This window comes from Scyliorhinus canicula, chromosome 18 (assembly GCF_902713615.1).
Source record: "Scyliorhinus canicula chromosome 18, sScyCan1.1, whole genome shotgun sequence".
Classification (NCBI taxonomy): Eukaryota; Metazoa; Chordata; class Chondrichthyes; order Carcharhiniformes; family Scyliorhinidae; genus Scyliorhinus; species Scyliorhinus canicula.
Window position 1 is genome coordinate 129,131,870 of NC_052163.1, and position 21,308 is coordinate 129,153,177.

At 46.5% G+C, this 21,308-nt stretch overlaps 1 protein-coding gene across 4 annotated transcripts in view; it reads left to right on the forward strand.

Annotated features, from left to right (window-relative positions):
- The window catches only part of cbarpb (CACN subunit beta associated regulatory protein b), a 240,877-nt gene that overhangs the window by 197,964 nt on the left and 21,605 nt on the right, over nucleotides 1–21,308 (forward strand). For all 4 annotated transcript variants that reach the window (XM_038777460.1, XM_038777462.1, XM_038777458.1 and 1 more), the window contains one exon: nucleotides 14,128–14,311. In XM_038777460.1, coding sequence (XP_038633388.1) covers nucleotides 14,128–14,311 — 184 coding nt within the window. The remainder of the gene's footprint in view (nucleotides 1–14,127; nucleotides 14,312–21,308) is intronic.

Sequence of the window (21,308 nt, forward strand, 5' to 3'; positions counted from 1 at the left end):
CAAATGTATGTGTGTTGATATCAGCTGTAATGATGTTAGTTACTCAGATATTGAAGTTACATGAATTGATATGAATTGTTTAATGAACTAATGATGCATAGGGATTAAGATACATGTCACTGCTATCAAGCATTCGTCTTCTTCAGCGATCACTCGCTAACGAGTCCACCTAAGAAACGCCATGTTACTGGTCACATGTTCTGATGATCCCGATCCTGGAGCCGCATCTTCGACCGCACGCTTGGCAGGTGTTTCTGGAAGGTGGGATCGGTCCTTGGACTCTAGATCATTAGCATTCCTTTCTCAGGCTCCTTTCCTGGGCTTCCTCATGCCTCGAAGAATTGTGACCCTTCAATCAGGAGGTTCCTCCAAAGGGTCACCCAGGCATTGGCACACATATTGCATTTCTTGAGGTAAGCTTTCAGGGTTATTTGAAGCGCTTCCTTTGCCCTCCTCTTGTTTGGAAGCCTTCCTTGAGCTGGGCAAAGAAGATTTGCTCTGGCAGTCGGAACTCTGACATGCTAATCACATGGCTGGCCCAGCAGAGTTGGTTTTGAATGATCATGGCCTCGACGCTGGTGCTCTTGGCTCCTTCATTGTCACTGATCTTAGTAAGCTTGTCCTCCCAGCGGATGCCGAGAACCATCTCAGCGTTGATGGTACCTCTCCGGGGCCTTTAGGTGGTGTCTGTACATAGTCCAAGTTTCTGAACCATATAGAATAGTTGGGAGGATGATTGCCTTCTACCCGAGGATCTTGGCGTCAGCACGAATATCAAGGTCATCAAAGACTCGTGTCCTTCGGCGTCTGGTTGGTGCTCGTGGATTGGATACGATGTTGGATCTCTGCATCGATGTCAGCCTTAGAGGAGAGGTGGCTCCTCAGGTAGGGGAAATATTCCACATTTAGTAGGGATTTTGATAGAGGGAGAAACCGGATCTTCCCTGGGGGCTGTTTGGCAAAGGACAGGAGTCTTCTTGAGGTGGAAGCTGAGACCAATTCTTTGGTATGCTTCTGCGAAGGTGTCAAGCATGGCTTGGAGATTCTCTCCTGAGAGAAGCATCAAGCATTACAGGATTTGGAAATAAACTATTTTTTTATTATTCTATGATGAGAAAGGAAGGGGAATAATGAAATGGATAGATAAAGAAAATCCAGCTCTTACACAGTTAATGCTATTGCAGTGGTTAGATTATTTGTCCTGCTTAGAAAGGCTGGATGTAATCATTTAAAACAACCCCAGCAGATTTATAGAACAGTGGAGAGGTCTGTTAGTGGATATTAAGTACGCACGTTTTGGGAGATTGTGTGTTTGGTTAGAGAGAGAAGGAAGGAGAGGACGTTGATGGCTCTGCTCTGATTATTGCCACAACCTCCAAAGATGTTCAGGTAGGCCCTCATTTACAAAAGAAAAAATAGTTGCATTTTTCGATGTTTTCAGGAGTTTGCGGTATGCTAATTATGCCAACTTTCCATAAGAAATGTACTTAAATGTGATTTAATGTATTTTTTTAAATTATTTTAGAATTAAAGGTTTTAATATCTATGCATAAAATTAAGAAAGTACATTTTTTTGAGTGCTTAACTTGGTGTTCAGGAGCCAAGTTTACACAGCATATACAGCACAGAAACAGGCCATTCAGCCCAACCAATCCATGCTGGTGTTTTTACTTCACCGGAACATCATTCCATCTTTCTCCTACAAATCATTGGGCTGGATTCTTTGGCCGTGCCCATTATAAGATCGTCATGGACAGGACGCGGACCATGTAAAGGTCAATTGACCTCGGTCAAGAATTTCAGATCGCCGGGCGGATGTGGCCGAAGAATCCCGCCCATTGTAACCCTTTTCCTTCAAATGCTTGTCCAGCTTCCCTTTAATAATAATAATCTTTATATTGTCACAAGTATGCTTACATTAACACTGCAATGAAGTTACTGTGAAAATCCCTCAGCCGCCACATTCCGGCGCCTGTTCGGTACACAGAGGGAGAATTCAGAATGTCAAAATTACCTAACAAGCCCGTCTTTTGGGACTTGTGGGAGGAAACCAGAGCGATCGGAGGAAACCCACACAGACACGGGGAGAACGTGCAGACTCCGCACAGTGACCCAAGCCAGGAATCGAACCTGGGACTCTGGTGCTGTGAAGGAACAGTGCTAGCCACTGTGCTACCATGCTGCCTTTATCCAAATGAGCAAAGATTGATTTGAGTCTTGTCAGGATATGTTGTCACATTTTTCCCATTTTCTTTCCGATCTGGATTTTGTGACCCTATCAAAACCTTGACCAAATGATTAGATCACCCTCACCCCATCTCCTCTGTTCCTGCAGAAACGTTCCAACCTTTCAGGCCTTTCAAATGTAGTGAATGGTCAGAGTTTGTTTTCCACTGACTTATTCGCAAACATCCACAGTATAATTTTGAATGTTGTTTGATTGGCTAGAAGATCCTTCCTGGAATTGGCTGCCAAACTGTAGGCATAACTCCACCTTTGGAAATCAGTCGGTTCAGGAATTAAATCTGAATCCCTTCATTCCATGAGAAAGGCTATTAGTCCTCCGACATTCAGCATTGTTCGGTAGTATGATCTATTTATCTAATTGTTAGTGTTATTACTGAGGCTACACTGAGCTCAAATACTAAACTAAAGGCCAAAGGACCTTAAGGTGAAGGAGGGAAGTAGGTCATTGGGCCCATCAATTCTGCTCTGTTGTTCAATGAGCTCATGACTGACCTGATATAATAATCCTGGTGTGAGCTGTCTTCTTGATCCGCAGGTGTGTGTGTGGGGTGTAGGTACACTCACAGTGCAGTTAGGGAATTCCAGGATTTCTGTCCAGTGACGATATAGGAGCAGCAACGTTAGGATTAGCACGAGACCTGGTGTTCCCATGTGCCTGCTGCTGACTTTGTTCTCCCAGGTGTTGGAGGCTTTGAATTTGGAAGGGGTGGCAAAGAGGCTCCTTCGCAGTATTCTGGGAAGAACTGAGAGTGATCTCCAATGTTCTGGCCAGTGATCCTCTTTCAACCAATGACTCCAAAAATATGACATAATCATGAATTCATTTTTTATTGATGGCACCTTGCTGTGCTATAATTGGCTGCTGCGCTCGCTGCCCTTTGGAACATCCTTCTGGCATAATGAGCTAAATGCTCTTTCTTTTATTTTTGTTCCATATATTTCTGCAGCTTTGGTACATGTTAAAAATTTACAATAACTTATGTAACGAGATTCTCCGAGCCCCGTGCTGGGCCGGAGAATCGCCGCAACCGCGCCACACTGCCCCCAATGCCGGCGCGCGATTCTCAGAGGCGCGGAGAATCGGCGGCATTTGTGGGGGCGTGTTTGATGTGGCGCCGGCCACGGGCCACAGGAATCGGCGGATGGGCCGAACGGCCGCATGGAAAAAGCAGAGTCCCGCCGGTGTCGTACACCCCTGGTCGCTGAATGCGGGAACTCTGTGCAAAGGATCGGGGGGGGCAGCCTGCAGGTCGAGGAAAAGCGCTCCTTCACTGAGGGGGGGCTCTGATCGGGTCTGGCCCACGATCGGGGCCCACTGATCGGCGGGCCGGCCTCTCCCCCCAGGGACTACTTTGTTGCGAAGCCGGCCCCTGAACCCCCACGCCATGTTGTGTCAGGGCCGGCACGCTGATGAAATCCTCCATGCATGAAAAAATGAAATGAAATGAAAAATGAAAATGAAAACCGCTTATTGTCATGAGTAGGCTTCAATGAAGTTACTGTGAAAAGCCCCTAGTCGCCACATTCCGGCGCCTGTCCGGGGAGGCTGGTACGGGAATTGAACCGTGCTGCTGGCCTGCTTGGTCTGCTTTAAAAGCCAGCGATTTAGCCTGGTGAGCTAAGCAGCGCCGGCTTTAGGGTTGATGGCGCCCCGGGCAAGCTGAACTTCGGCGCCCTTGGGGGGGCGGGGCCGGCGGGGCGGAGGAGGGGGGCGGGGCGGAGGAGGGGGGCGGGGCCGAGGAGGGGGCGGGGCCGAGGAGGGGGGCGACGAGGGGGGGGGGGCCGTGGCCGAGGAGGGGGCGAGGCCGAGGAGGGGGCGGACCCGAGGGGGGGCGGGGCCGAGGAGGGGCGGACCCGAGGGGGGGCGGACCCGCGGGGGGGCGGATCCGAGGGGGGCGGGGGGCGGACACACGGGGGGGGGCGGACACATGGGGGGGGGCGGGGCGGGCGGACCCGAGGGCGGGGCGGCGGACCCGAGGGCGGGGCGGGGGGGCGGACCCGATGGCGGGGCGGGGGGGCGGAACCGAGGGGGGCGGGGGGTACCGAGCGGGGGGGGCGGACCCGAGGGCGGGGCGGGGGGGCTGTCCCGAGGGGGGCGGACCCGAGGGGGGCGGACCGAGCTGGGGGGCCGCCCTGGGGGCGGGCGGCCACCGCGCATGCGCTGGTTGGCACCGGCCCAACTGCGCATGCGCGGGACCCGAGTCTCTGGCGCCCCCGAGCACATGGCGCCCCGGGCGACAGCCCGAGTTGCCGGTGCCTTGAGCCGGCCCTGGAGCTAAGCCAGCCCCTGCACGAGTTGGCGCGACGCCCATTTGGCGCTGGGAAGGGAGGCTGGAGCGGTTTGTACCGGTCGGTTTGCAATCGGTCGTCCCGGCACCTGTTTTGCGCCGGAGTGAAAAGTGACGGCGTTCACTGCGGCGCAAACACTTAGTCTCCATTTCGGAGAATCGCACCCATGGTTTTTACACACTGTAGTCTGAATTTTACTAGGGGGCTCAGATTGCTCCCCACCCCACCTCCCCATCCCACCACAACACCACCCCCTCTAAATCACAACGGTTGGTTCCAAACTAAACGACTTTAGCAAAAGGCTGGCCCACAGCGACAAGGCGCTGCCAGAGAATGGGACCTCCAGCCCTCATTGGGAGGAAACCACGCCCTTAAGGGTCACCAGGCAATCTAATTGACCAGCAGCTCCAGCTATCCCAGCAGTGCTAGAACAGAAAAGGGGGTTCTGCTGGGACTACCAGCAGGCCCTGTGAGGAAGGGCAATGGATCCCAGACTAAGGTAAGTCCCAGGATTTTAGGACAGAAAGGGATCAGGAACCCTAGGAGGGAGGGGGAGGGGGTTGCTTATGTGGGCTTGGGGGGATGGATTTTGGAAGTCATGTAGAGTAAGCAAAAAGTGGGAGGGTATCTATCATCTTGGGTGGGGGGGTGGGGGGGGGTTGCCACCTATGCATACAGGGCACCATGTTGGGGAGGCAGTGGTTTTATCACAGTAATCCAGAGACCCTGGGTGATGCTCTGGCGATCTGGGTTCAAATCCCATCACAGCAAATAGTGACATTTAAATTCAGTAAAAAATCTGGAATTAAAAGTCCAATGATGACCACAAAATGATTGCCGATTGTTTAAAAAACCCATCTGGTTCACTAATGTCCTTCAGGGAAGGAAATCCACCATCCTTACCCGGTCTGGCCTACATGTGACTCTAGTCCCACAGCAGTGTGGTTGACTCTTAAATGCTGTCAGAAATGGCCAAACAAGTCACTCAATTCAAGGGCAATTAGGGATGGACAATAAATGCTGGTCCAGCCAGCGACGCCCACAACGCCTGAACAAATTTTTTAAAAGATGCACGGCTGTTCCCTCATGTTTTCCACCCCAGATGATGAAAAAGCAGAATCCCCATTCTTGTCCTTAATTGGAAAAAAATCATTGGGTATACTAAATTTTTTTAAAAACTGTAAATGAATGTGTAAGTATATAAAGATTGGCTCCAGTTCTATCCTTCACCAACTAGCTTTCTAGAATAGAACAGTTATTGCCATATCAGGAGAAATGACAGTAGTGTCAGGAGTATCAATTTTACAGATATATTGGCAGACTGATTACATTAGTGACCATTCCGTTGAACGCTGTATAAAAGAGACCAAAAAACACATTGGGTGAGATTTTCCATCCCCTCCCGCCAGTGATAGCGTACAGTCCTATGGAAATCCCCCTCACAGCGAGTTCCCTGGCAGCGGAGAGAATGAGCCAAGCAAAAGCCCAAGTAGACCTCGACAGAACGGAAGGTCCTGCCACTGACTGTATCCCCTGGGGGGAAATCTACTGTGGGGGGGGGGGGGGAACCAGGAAATCGCGGCCATGCTTTTAAACCTTTCTTTCTGATCTCAGAAAGGAAATCAAAATCATTGAAATATTGAAAAATATTAAAACCTCATGGCCTGCAAAGGGAAACTATGAATAATCATAGTATACTCAATGGTGGAAGATGTTTAATTTGCCAGCATCGCGTACAAATGAGAACAGTAATTAGAGATCAACCCCCTAGAATATTGTTCAAACATCCAAATACAGTCAAATTTGCAATGTAAAATCATAATATAAGAATTTTGTGACTTCCTATTGTGATTTGTACTGATGCACTCATCCCCGTTATCTGTAAATGGGCTGGATTCTCCTAAAATGGGGCTATGTCCCTTCAGGGGGCTAGCAGGCACCTGGAGTGCTTCAGCAGCTTTGGCTGTGCATACGGACCCCCGCACTTCCGGTCCCGAGTCTGCTCATGAGCCACGGCAGACTCGGACTGCAGCACGCCGATCTGCCGCGCGCCCGAGGACCCGCCTAGCACGATCTCTCCCCTGGCTGCCAATAAGGTCCGCCCCCCCCCCCCTCCCCCGGTGCCCAATCCCCACCAGGGCGGCCATGGACTGAGTCCGCAGCCGCCACGCAAGAGTCCCGACCGGCCATAACATGTTAATTGCATGCCGTCGGGAACTCGGCCGGTCAGGAGCAGAGTATCAGTGGGCGGGCCTCTGGAAATGGCCCCCCAGCCGCACGGTGTAATTTGCGAACGCGCAGATATTCGGGGCCCAGAGAAACGCAGGACTGGCGCCGGGCCCGATTGCAGCGTGAAATTTGCTTCTCCGTCCCTGCGCCAAACGCAATTTCGGCATGGGGCTGGAGAGAATCCAACCCAATATGTTACCTGAATGTTGATAAAAGATCTTGGCCAGAATTCTCCGGCTGTTGGGATTCTCTGTTCCCGCTGGCAGCGCACTCCCACCTGTGGGTTTCCCGGCAACGTGGGGTGGCTTGAATGGGAAATCCCATGGACAAGCGGTGGGAAGAGAGAATCCCGCTGCCAGCAAATGGCGTACTGCCAAGAAACACGGAGCTGGGGGACTGGAAAATCCAGCCCCTTCTTATTTGACTTCTTTACCCATCTATTCTTATACTGCCAAATCTTTGAAATGTTTCACTTATAATCAACTTTTCGGTGTCTTGATGGACAAAATTGACTCTTTCAAGGGTAGATTTATATTTGAACCAGTGTGGGTAATTGAAACTGAATTCACCAGTCATTTTAGTGCAAAAGGAAATCAGACAGAGTTTAAAGTCATCATTGCACCCAGTTCCATTTGTTTTGCTGGAGATCAGTTTGCTGAAAATCTCCCGTCCCCTTCTCACTCCCCGCACCGCCCCCCCCCCCCCCCCCCCCCCCCCCCTGCCCACCACCACCACCAAAAGGCCTCCCCAATCCTGAGCCACCAGCATCTTAATTGGGGCTGGCCAGCTTGGCACCCAGAGAGACCCCTGACTCACCTACTGAATCCAGCACAAAACACCCCTTCAAACTTCGAGTGCTCCCACAGCATTGTTAGGCTCCCGCCACAGTGAGGGGCCTGTTCAGTGCCAGGAAAGTTGCTGCATTTGGGGCAATTGGCCCTTGATTAAGGCCTTAATTTTGCTTCATTGTTTGCCTGTCTCCGTGTAGCGAGCTGCCGGTTCCTGTCGACCAACAGTTCCTGGAAAGATCACCCAAGGTGGGAGAACACTGGCAACCATGCCAATAAGACCTTCCACTCATTTCCTAGCACTATACCCTCTTCTCCCCCCCCCCCCCCCCCCCCCCAACTCAAACTCATTTCTGTGTCATGGGGATTACTCAGGCCATTGATGGTGTATTAAAGGAATGTGCATCTGCAACAAAGTGAGTCATTGAATCTCCACTCTATGACTTGCCAGATTTCAGCTCACTTCTTTCATACTTTTAGGTCTTAGTCCTGAAAACCTTTCCTTAATCACTGAGATCACCATTATCAGTCTTTTCTAGAGAGAGGAAAGTTTGGACATGTGCAGCCTCAGAAGGCCATGTCCATGAAAGAGGTTGTACAGGCCCAGGGTAACTTCCCCGGACCTGGTTAAAGAAAAAAAAAGAAAAGACAATTATTCCTTTGGCAGAAGAACCAGTTCCGAACGGAATATTCTCCTTTGCCCCTGGATCAAGAAGAACAGAACCTTACAATATTACGTCACCAGTAACAACTTCACCTTCAGAAAGTGGCAGCTTTCAATTTCTCAACTGTGCCAACAAAATCTGAATCAAGCAGCTTTGGGGATAGAGAAATGGAAATAATTTCTCGTACTTAAGGTAAATGGGGAGAAGAAAACTGAGTTAAAACAGCACAGGCAAAGATCAAAGCAGTGGCTCTGTCATATCATCACTGAGATTAACTCTGTTGGCGGGTATAAGGTGCATGTAATCTTGTTTATATTGCTATAGGTCATTGTATTACTGTGAGAAGAAACTCCTACTATTGGCTGATGTCCATTACATACAAGCCCCGTGTGATAATATGCCTCTTCCAGAAGAAACATTGATATTGCTGGTGACAGCAGATGTCTGTTAGGTTTTGTTCTCCTTACTGTCTAAGGATAGCACAAAACTGCATTAGATCTTTTCCAGAAACCGCAAGAAGCCATAGAAAAACATGTTGCAGTAAAAGGATGTGAATTGGCAAACCCAGTATTTCTGTCTTTGCTGCTAATCCCACTGTATATAAAAAATGGAGGAACCTGATGACTCCCAATATTACCTGGAAAACCATCAAAACATCCCTATTTGCACATTTTGTCTATTCTTTCATGAGATGTGGGTGTCGCTGGCTGGGCCAGCATTTGTTGCCCGTTCCTAATTGCCTTTGAGAAAGTGGTGGTGAACTGCCTCAGTTCACCATGGTTTCAGCCCTAGTGGCGTCGGTACTCCCAGAGATGTTAGGAAGGGGGTTCCAGGATTTTGACTCAGCCACAGTGAAGCAGCGACGATATATTTCCAAGTCAGGATGGTGTGTGATTTGGAGTAAACGTCCAGGTGGTGATGCTCACATGTGCCAATGGTAGAGGTCCCAGGTTTAGAAGGAAATAGTATCCCCTCTTCTTCACTGAGTACGGGAAATCCAGAGCAAAGGTTATTGAGTTAAAAAGCTAGACACATTAGAACAATTGGAGAATTAATGAACTAGCCCTGATTCAGGCCAGAAGTGAAGCAGCTTGAGAGAGTGACAAGAGCAGAAAGGACCCTTCCAACAAAGCAAGATAAAATCTTATCAAACAGAGGTTGGTGAGAAAATATTCTGAGCAAGAGCACCCAGCACATACTCTTCAATAACAAGCATAGAAAAGAACTGTGACATTCCCCACCCTGAATGCAAAAAAAGTGATTGCTCATGTGAAATGATCGTTCTCTCTTGCTGTACTCCAATGAGTTGCCTGCAGTGTTACATTTCAGAAATCAGTTAGAATCGGATTCCAATTTAACTTTCAGTATTTGCACCAATTGCTTTTTCCTTGCATTTTAAGCTACACTTTATTGCTACTCTTCCTTTCCCAGACCTGGGAACGCCTGCCGATGAGCCACTAGCAACAAACATTAGAGTCAGATCGACTTCCCGGTTCTGCCAGTGGCAGGCATCGTCACGTTTAGGATGGGAAAACTTTGGAGCGTGGGATTTCGTGTCCCACCCACGACGATGCCCACCGCTGGCTGGAGCGGAACATCCCGGCCAGGATGGTCCCTAGTTCTCTGTTGGAGGTTTTAACATCCTGCATATCTCATTCCCGCTATCAGGGCTACAAACACCACTGAAAATCAGGGCCGGTGTTCTCCACTGCCAGTCGCGCCCCGCTACCACCGCTCGCGAGGACCGGGAGTTTGGCCCAGAGCAAGGAAATGAGGTGCAAATCCTAGATTTGTGCAAATGAAAAGAGTGAAAGCGACTTTCTGTTGGAATAAAGAACAGGGGTTTGGAGGAAAATCAGGAGAGTGGAGATTTGTTTGGACAGCATTGTTTCCAGTCTTGGGTATTTATCTGATGCAGAGTCGCCGCAGACTGGGACTCGAATCAGCCCTAAAGGTGTAAGTGGCACAAATCTATTGCAATTTCATTATGTTATAGCCCTGCCACACTCTAGCTTTCGATATTGACTGGAGTCTACTCACAGTTCACTTTACTGAAGTGATTGATTATAGTTCTAGCTAAGTAAGAGCGATTGGGGCTGCTAGGCACAAGATAAGAAAGGACACTGGCACTGGCAGCTGGTAACAGGAAACAGTGACTATCAGCACAGTATAGTATAGTACGTGTGTCACTGGATCTGAAGGTAAATGCTGTGCAATTGCACAGGATATACCATGGGGGGGGATACTGACGGACTGGCTATATAATACACAGCCTGGTACAATTCCACCTTGTTAGCCAAGACATCCTGCTACAGAAACAAAGCTTCTTTATTACAGGGGAATGGACTGGCTGTTAGAGAAAATATTGTACAATTTGATTATGAAGAGTCAGAATTTAAATCTAATTATTATTAGTCTCACAATTCCATGTAGACTATGGTAGTCTCGCAATTGGGTTAGCAGGTCAGCAACCCAGAGGTTAAAAGGCACCTTGGTAAGATAAGAAATTGAATTCAATAAATGTGATGAGTTATGGGCTGGCGCCATCAGAACAAGGCGTGCAGGAAGATCTGACTTCTGCTCAGGGCCTGATTTGAAATTTGGAGCCTGAGAAGGAAAACATTTTTTTTATCACAGCAGCTAACAACTTCCCTTGAATTTATCTCTGTTATAGTAATGGAGGAGTTAGTGTAGCGTTTGATGAGCCATCAATTGCACGAGAGACAAGTTGCTATACAAAAGTTAGGCTTTAATAAGCTAGAACTTAGCCCTGCGGTCGACTACAGTAAATGGACGACCGCCGGGCGTTCTGACTATTTATACCTCGGTATGGAGGCGTGGTTAACTCAGCCTCTCGACCAATCGGAGAGCCGTCACATGACTGGTCTCAACAAATCGGTTGAGAGGCACATGACCGACCAGAGCCAATGGTACGCCGGTGTTCTGCACCAATGGCAGACAGCTATGCAAACCATACCACCACAGCGTTTAAGCCGAATACATTCGCAGCACATTGGACAAAAAGACACACAGAAGAAATAAAAATTGGGTACAATTCAGTGGCCCTGTTGTGCCAGGGACAGATCCGGGGGCAACGGGCGAATGGCATGTGAGTCCCAAATCGAGCTCCACGCCGTGCTGAGCGTTAGTCAACCGACTCACTCCATCCGGCACGATCTGGATCCCCCCATTGCTGGGAGAGATCCAGATCCACATATTCAAATGAGCCTTACAGCTCATTTAATTACCTGGATGCCGGATTCGCCAGGGCACCCAGGAACCAACTGAGATCTCACAGGCGCCATTTAGTACAGGTCCACACAAACCTGGCCCAGCCATAATGGCACCAGGCCATTGGTGACCCCGGGAGGTTGGGGACAGGGCAGGGTGGCACCCTTGCACTCCCCTGGCACCTGGGCACTGCCACAAAGATACCCTGACTGTGCCACCCAGGCACTCTAACAATGCGACCTGGCACTGCCAGGTGCCTGAGTAGCACGGCCAAGGTGCCATGGTCATTGCCAAGGTGGGTGCCAGGCTGTCAGTGTCAGGGTGCCCAGATACCAGGTTATCCGGGGAGCGGGGGCCATGCCAGATAGAGGGGGTGAGGGTGGTTCCTGGGGCCTCTCTCGGTTTAGGGGAGAGTGAGGGGTGGGCTCAAAAGAGACTGAGGGGGGGGGAGATCGGGGCTGCTGAACAAAATGACACCCTGATCCGCGAAAAGCCTTTCAAGCTCACCAGCAGGAAATCCCTCCAAGTGGGGCCTTGGTGGGGAGAAACCGACAGAGGCCACAATCTCTGTACCACAAGGCAGTCAGTCATTTATGTAGAGGTTCAATCAAACCATGACTAAACCAACAGAACAACGGTGAGTGAGTGGACATCCAATACAAAATGTTCGCATACAGAAACAATGTGGAAATGGATTGAAGTTTCCAACGAGCTCTTTTAATATTCAAAACATGAACACTTAAAACAGAATATATGTCAATACTTGGAGCAAGAATTTGCATTTAAATATCAGAAAGAGCTTATTTGCAAATCTTTTATCGTTCACAGCCTCAGATCGTCCAAAACACTTTTTTATAATAATAATCTTTATTGTCACAAGTAGGTTTACATTAACACTGCAATGAAGTTACTGTGAAAATTACCTAGTTGCCACATTCCGGCGCCTGTTCGGGTACACAGAGGGAGAATTCAGAATGTCCAATTCACCTAACAGCACGTCTTTCAGGACTTGTGGGAGGAAACCGGAGCACCCGGAGACACAGGGAGAACGTGCAGACTTCGCACAGACAGTCAGCCAAGCCGGGAATCGAACCTGGGACGCTGTCGCTGTGAAGCAACAATGCTAACCACTGTGCTACCGTGCTGCCCACACGGTGAAGTAGGGAAATCTTGCTACAACCAGGACTGAATAGTGTGTGATTCACATTTCCACTCGGGGTGCAATCCATTCCACGATTCAGGACGTGCAAATAGGCCAACATTCTGTTGCACAAATTGAAGGTAAATCCAGGCCCATTGGACGTTCTAACCAACTGGAGCTGATCTTGAGCACTCCACTCACCACACATTCACTGCAGCCACCAAGATGGCTCAGAGAAGACATGCCCCGGATTTTGTGAGTCCAAGATAGACCCACAGGTCCATGCCAATGAGGAGAGGAGGGAGACCCTCTTCCCCAGTGTGGACCACAGACTCAGGCCTACCCTCCTGAACAGCGCCTGGAAGTTGGTGGCAGAGGCAGTCTGTGCTGCCAGCCTCACCAGGAGGTGGCAGTATGATCCTGAGGGGTTGGGGGTCACTGGTGAGGCCATTTGTGGGGACCAGTTCTGAACGGCACTCGCTCAAGGTCGCCTAGCTGAAGGGGAGCGATCCCAATGCTTCAGGTACCTTCGGTTCTGAACATTAAAGTGAGACTAGCTTTCTTGCTCTAATATGCACATTTGCTAAAATGTGATCCTGCCCACAATGGGCGGCATTTACATTGCAATGTCTCACGAGATCACATTAGATCTTGCAAGACGTTGCGAGCCGGGTAGATCCCAGGAACGGGGTCTCCTGGCTTTTAATGGCCCATCTGTGGTGTGGCAAGCTGCTTGTCGGGTACAGCATGGCCAATGGATCACCCCAATGTCTCTAATTAACTACTCTGCAGGAAACCCTCTTAATATAAATAAAAGTCCATTAACCCAGACCTTAACGATGCTTTATTTGCATCTCTAGCTCCAAAAAGCCTGGCTGTCTTGCAAACCAGAATTTTTAAAAACATGACTGCAGCAGTCACACACACTAACCCAGGCTATACTAACCGACACACACTAACCTTACTACACCAAATACATTATAATACAATATCTGAAATTCCAACATTCATCGCATTTTAAAATAGATGGCTTTGTTAATCTCGTACACACAGGCGTTTGCTGCCATTATGTTAATTAGTGCGCTGAAAGTGTAAAGGAATTTCCACTCTCTGAAATGAAGCCGGACAAAGTTGTGGAAGGCTTCAGATTTCAACGGCAATAGGGTAAAATATCCATGAATAATAGAGCCAGCCTGGGTGACTGTACACCCCTCCGTGCTTACATAGTAGGAATTTTGCAAAATCTTTCCCGATGATACAAGTGAGAGAAAGTGAAAATATCTAAAATATATTGCTGCTTATTGATTTCAATAAATTGCACATTATGGATACAGTAGATGAAAGGGATCAATGCAAGCAAAGGATACCTCAAGGAAGAATGCAAAGACAAATAATTTTAAATGTCTCCTCTGTGGAAGCAGGGTTTGCTGTTGATGTCCATCAACAAGCAGTATAACTGCAGTCTAAAAGGCTTTCAGTGTTTACTTACACATTTGCATTGTCATTTACTAATGGAATTATTTGTGTTTGTTGCTAGGGTCTCCAAAGAGACACCAGTTCCATCGACAGCGGGCTGCCAGTGAGAGCATGGAGCGTGAAGACCAGGATCCTCACCAGACAGATATCATCCAGTACATTGCCCACACAGATGATGTCACCTTTCCCACCGCTTCAACCCCATTTGTACAACCTCCCTCCAGTCCACCTCCATCAACTGGCAGGTATTGTTCAATCTGTTGGGATCTATGCATTTGAACTATTTATTTTTGCATTTGCAATGTGAATTTAGGTCATTTATTATAAGAGGTGTATGCATTTCAATGGTGTATGATTCTGTGTGCAGAAATGTATGCGTATGGGTGCATACAAAAGTATGTATGAGTGCATATACAAGTGTGTATGAGCGCATATACAAGTATGTATGAGTGCATATACAAGTATGTATGAGTGCATATACAACTGTATGAGTGCATATACTAGTATGTATGAGTGCATATACAAGTGTGTATGAGCGCATATACAAGTATGTATGAGTGCATATACAACTGTATGAGTGCATATACTAGTATGTATGAGTGCATATACAAGTATGTATGAGCGCATATACAACTGTATGAGTGCATATACTAGTATGTATGAGTGCATATACAAGTGCGTATGAGCGCATATACTAGTATGTATGAGTTCATATACAAGTGTGTATGAGTGCATATACAAGTATGTATGAGCGCATATACAACTGTATGAGTGCATATACTAGTATGTATGAGTGCATATACAATGGTGTATGAGTGTATATACAATGGTGTATGAGTGTATATACTAGTATGTATGAGTGCATATACAAGTGTGTATGAGCGCATATACTAGTATGTATGAGTGCATATACAAGTGTGTATGAGTGCATATACAAGTGCGTATGAGTGCATATACTAGTATGTATGAGTGCATATACAAGTGTGTATGAGCGCATATACTAGTATGTATGAGTGCATATACAAGTGTGTATGAGTGCATATACAAGTGCGTATGAGTGCATATACTAGTATGTATGAGTGCATATACAAGTGTGTATGAGTGCATATACAAGTGTGTATGAGTGCATATACAATGGTGTATGAGTGTATATACTAGTATGTATGAGTGCATATACAAGTGTGTATGAGCGCATATACTAGTATGTATGAGTGCATATACAACTGTATGAGTGCATATACTAGTATGTATGAGTGCATATACAACTGTATGAGTGCATATACTAGTATGTATGAGTGCATATACAACTGTATGAGTGCATATACTAGTATGTATGAGTGCATATACAAGTGTGTATGAGCACATATACTACTGTGTATGAGTGCAGATACAAGTGCGTATGAGCGCATATACTAGTATGTATCAGTGCATATACATGTATGAGTGCATATACAAGTGTGTATACGTGTATATACTAGTGTGTATGAGTGCATATACTAGTGTGTATACGTGTATATACTAGTGTGTATGAGTGCATATACAAGTGTGTATGAGTGCATATACAAGTGTGCATGAGCGCATATACTAGTATGTATCAGTGCATATACATGTATGAGTGCATATACAAGTGTGTATACGTGTATATACTAGTGTGTATGAGTGCATATACAAGTGCGTATGAGCGCATATACTAGTATGTATCAGTGCATATACATGTATGAGTGCATACACAAGTGTGTATGAGTGTATATACTAGTGTGTATGAGTGCATACACAAGTGTGTATGAGTGTATATACTAGTGTGTATGAGTGCATATACAAGTGTGTATGAGTGTATATACAAGTGTGTATGAGTGCATATACTAGTGTGTATGAGTGCATATACTAGTGTGTATGAGTGCATATACTAGTGTGTATGAGTGCATATACTAGTGTGTATGAGTGCATATACTAGTGTGTATGAGTGCATATACAAGTGTGTATGAGTGCATATACTAGTGTGTATGAGCGCATATACTAGTGTGTATGAGTGCATACACAAGTGTCTATGAGTGCAAGTATGTATGAGTGCATATACAAGTGTGAATGAGAGCATGTACAAGTGTGTGTGCTTGTACGTGTGTGAGTACGATACAAGTGTGTATGATTCTGTACACAATTGTAATGTGTGCGTGCATGCGTGTGTGCGTGCATGAGTGGGTGCACACCCAACCTTACCAAAGCTCTTGAGAGAAGAGTGACAGATTTCCAAGTGCTGAGTGGCAGCTTTTCTGTGGATGACTGAGTCGCTGCTTGAGTTAAAAATTCTTTGCTCTGAATATGTCACAATGGGGATAATTCTGACTCTGCACGACAGTGTGAAAAGGGGAACCATGGACCTGCAGCCTATTTTACATATCTCTTGTCTTTTATTTTCATTTGTTTCAAGGGAAAATAAAAATGGGAGAGGTGTAAAGTGAGCTACTGACGCTCCAGCACCATTTTTCACTACCTTGCCGAGTTAAAATTAACTTCAACAAGTTGGACTTTTTTAACAGCATGGAATCTGAATTATCCTTAACAGACACCAAAGGCTGAGAACGGTCAAATAACTTCCTGCATTTCAGGAAATTAAACTAAACACAAACTATGATGAGCGGAGCCTGGACATTAACAACACCTTACCAAAGCTCGGAAAATCACAATCCAGTGACAGAGTCGACCAGATATTCCTCCTGCATAAACTAATGGAAGTTCAATCCTAGAGGCTCAGTTAGGGCCCGGCAGACACTTTGCTCATTGGACCTGCTACTGTGCCGGAGACACTTTACCCCAGTGACTTTATAAATATATTTTAAAACAGACTACAGTATAGAATATAGCAGATACCAAGAGTTTTAAAACCCATAATTAAATCTTCCTGTTCATCTGATGCTGTTAAATTATTTCCACTCATTTTTATGCTTTATGACAAGCTTAGGATTTTTTGATTCCTCCTTAGGCACCAAAATTCAACACGTTATTTGGCATATATTCTTCCAGAGGTCTGTGCAACATTAATTAGTAAGAAGTCTTACAACACCAGGTTAAGGTCCAACATTAATTAGGCAAACAGTATTTCCGCAGGAGGGCTGGGGGTGTGTGGGGGGACGGGGAGATGGCGGTAAGGGGGTGTTAGTGGTTGGTGAGCAGAATGACGTTGTTTGCTTCATGCCACGAGATTACAAACATGGTATAAACATGTGGTGAATACATTCAGTGTAACTAAAGATGGCAAGATGAAATCTGCTGACCGACCCACCCTGCCGCCTCCCCCCAATTCATCGTGTGAGACTTTATTGTTGCTCTGTATTGTCCATTTATTGGTTTGTTTTTGTCGTACGTATTTCGGCTAATTTGATGGATAATCTGAATGTAAATGTTGTAGCAGAAGTGCTCCAATTGGTAAGTGGAGTATACAATGCTGCCTACCTTAAGATGTGCTGTAGTTAGAGCCACGAAGAAAGAGATCTTCGCATTGTTCTGACTCAGTGTGAGTCAGGTTGAGTAATTTAATGCCAGCCTACCTAAAACCTGAGAGTTGGTGTACAAAGGAATGTAAATGCTTGGAAATCTTTGAACCGGATGTAATTTGAAAGTGTAAACATGGCTTATCCATTCTAATTCAAACTGGAGCTGCAACAGGTGATTTATTCTGAGGTTTTGAGAGAAGATGGTTTGGATTCACAGCAGAGAAGGAAGTGGCGATCTCATCATCTCTTCTCTAACCAGGCAGATCCTGAATTCCTGTTTGTACTTTGAGTGATAGCAAGTCCTTTCCAGGAATCAACCGGGATTAGGGACATTTTCTATCCAAGTTTCAGTTGGGCGGAGTGTAGAGTGTCACTCCACCAGCATCACTTCCTAACTGGAGATACATAGAGATCAAATACTTCACACAGCAAGAGGCAAAACATCCAGCTAACTGCTGTTATTACTAGCATCCTATCATTAAAAACCTTTGTGACTGATGGGTGGGTTTTCATAGTGTTCTGAAGCAAGAATAGCGGAGGAATTTAGTTTCCAAAGTTCATATTAAACAAAATTCATTCTGATATGAAATCAGCATGAATGAAAGTGTCTGGGACGCAAATTGAAAGTAACTGTTTGCGTCTTTAAATTACATACTGACTATAAATCTACTTCACTTGAAATTGACACAGACGTCCTGCTTGTTGAATGGCACAATATTGAATGAAAGAATCTTCTTGCCGGTTATGGGGCACAGGGCTAGAATTTGGCTGTCAAGGGTAGCTCGAGTTAGGAAATTGTCTGACTCACTGGGCCAGCCACAGTAAAGAGACCTCACTTTGGGGAGAGGTGTATGTGGTGGGTGCCGGATTGGGTCAGGCGGGTTGACCCAGAGGCAGCGTGTAGAGTCCCAAGGGAGGCTGGTTTGGAGGCCCACCCCAGTGCTCTGGGAATTCATCCCAGTTGCTTTAGACATTGTTAGGCTCCCCAGCCTTCACCGTTCACACCCCCTCACCTCATACCACCCCCATGGTCCCTCATACCTCCCAGGCTTACTGAGTGCCAACATGCTCCCCACCCACCCCCTTGGTGCCTCACACCCTCAATGCCAATTCAGTGCCACATGCGCCCCCCCCCCCCCCCTCACCATTCCCCGATGGCCCCCTTACTTAGCCTCCTACCCAGTATCGACCACGGACAAACCTTAAGAGTCATGGGGGGATGAAGAAAATAAATGTCTTAGAATTTATTACTGCGCCCAATGCTGGACACATGATAGTGAAAAAAACTCCCATCAAAGCTTTTAAATCTCTTTAAGTGGTTAATTTCTTACAAAAACAAACACACTTCTATTCGGCCCCACTTGAAAGACAGCTAATCCTTTAACGTCTGTGTCGAGTTTGTACATTCCCCCTGTGTCTGCGTGGGTTTCCTCCCACAGTCCAAAGATGTGCAAGTTAGGTAGGGTTATGGGATTACAGGGATAGGGCGGGTGATTGGGCTCAGGTATGGTGCTCTTTCAGAGGGTCAGTACAGGCACGATGGGCTGATTGGCCTCCTTCTGCAGTGTAGGAATTCTATGATTCTAATTCTAATAGACTCTTTAAACTATCAATCAAACTGTGAACTCAGAATCCCCTACTGAGATAATTGAAACTTTTGGAACTCACTCAAGCATTCATAATGACACAATGATAGCCCTTGGGAAAATGTAAACAAAGAGCTCTGCTGAAACTGCACAGCCAGATGCTACTTTTGTTTCTCTAACCTATGCTTGTCAATCATATGAGTCCAGCAGAGGATTTGTTTTCACTCCCACTGACAGTTACTGCCTTTTTAAAAAGTTTAAATAAGAAAGGAATTAAAAAACCTTCAGATTATGACACTTCTACAGACCTTATCCATTTTGTCAAATCCATCAATTTGCAACCCCACACTGCAAGTCAAGACCCTTGCAAAAGTCAAAATGTGGTCTGTTTGAATTCAGCACCAGGTTTAAATGACCCTCTTAAGTTTGGGTTTCCCTCTTGTATGTCCTTCCTCTGCCAGCAAATTTTGGATCTGTTGGAAATAGGGATGGGTCTTCCACATCCGGATCCAGCCCACCATTTTCAGTGATCCACAGTCTTCCTGACTCCACAGAAATCTGGCCCAGAGTTTGTTCATGTCTCACAAGTCCACCTGGAGTTATTTGAAGTCTTTGAAGACTTCACCTTTAGCCTTTCCTCTCCAGCATGGTAGCACTGTGGCTTCACAGCGCCAGGGTCCCAGGTTCAATTCCCGGCTTGGATCACTGTCTGTGCGGAGTCTGCACGTTGTCCCCGTGTCTGCGTGGGCTTCCTCCGGATGCTCCGGTTTTCTCCCACAGTCCAAATTCGTGCAGGTTAGGTGGATTGGTCATGATAAATTGCCTTTAGTGTCCAAAAAGGTTGGGGGGGGGGGGGGTTATTGGGTTACGGGGATAGGGTGGAAGTGAGGGCTTAAGTGGGTTAGTGCAGACTCGATGGGCCAAATGGCCTCCTTCTGCACTGTATGTTCTATGCTTGATGTACATACATCTCAATCTCTCTATTGCACCTGATCTCAAATAAAACAAACTTATAACCTTCATTGTTGAAAGTAACTCCAATAGACCCAATTTCCTCTTCAATGCCAGATACTTTCTCCCCTCAAAATCTTTTCAATCTCATGAAAGGACTAACTGAGACTTTGACATATTTCTCCATATTTTCAGGAAGTTTTTTTTATCACTTCTCTTGCACTTTTAGAATAAATACAAGGCAAAACCTGGGTGCTTATTGATCTTTTCTCAAGTCTAGTCTCAAATTTCTCATTAACCTCCAAATGTGCCATCAAATAGGTTCTTCCTTCTCCATCACACAATATCTTGCTCTGGCTCATTGTCCCTGATATTTGCGAGGGGGGAGTGAGTGGGGAGGAAGGGAGAGAGTGAGCACAGTTGTGGGTTGGAAACATGGAAATTCAGGGGACACACAACTTTGCAAGTTAATAACAGGACGTCTTTATCATTTTGAATTCTGGTTCCTGCCTGGCGTGGAGCAGATTTAAAGGCAACGATGCTGAATTCAATCTATAGGAAGATGGTTATGGCACAATGGCATGAGCTTTGTTAATGAAAATAACATCCGCTGCAACAGGGGACAGTTAAGAGTCAACCACATCGCTGTGGGTCCGGAGTCACGTGACGGCCAGACCAAGTCAGATGGCAGATTTCCTTTCCTATTGGTGAATCAAATGGTTTTTAACCATCCTTGATGATGGTTACATGGGGGTAGATTTTCCGGTCCTGTTTGCCGCAGGAATCATCGTGGGTGGGGACGGACAATTTGCCGGACCGTTGCGGTTGACATCGGGCGGGAATTTCGGGTCTGAAAAAGGGCGCGACCAAAAAATCTTCCCCATGGTCACCATTCCTGAGGCGAGTTTTATATTCCAGATTTATTAACTGAATTCAAATATCACCAGCTGCTGTAGTGGGAAGTAGCAATGGATGTTTCTTGGACCTGTGATTACACCCTCTGTACTATCCTACTTTCTGCTTTGTCTGACTTCACTGTCACTCATGAGAAAGCAAAAATGAATAATTCCAAATTCATAACTTTATTAACACATCTAATTATATCCTGCAATGAGCCACCCGTCATTCATATAAAAATATAAAAGGTATGTGTAATTGAAAATGTTAGAAATTTGGGGCAGAGGTGAGCGGGTGGTGAAGGTTAAGGAGAAGTG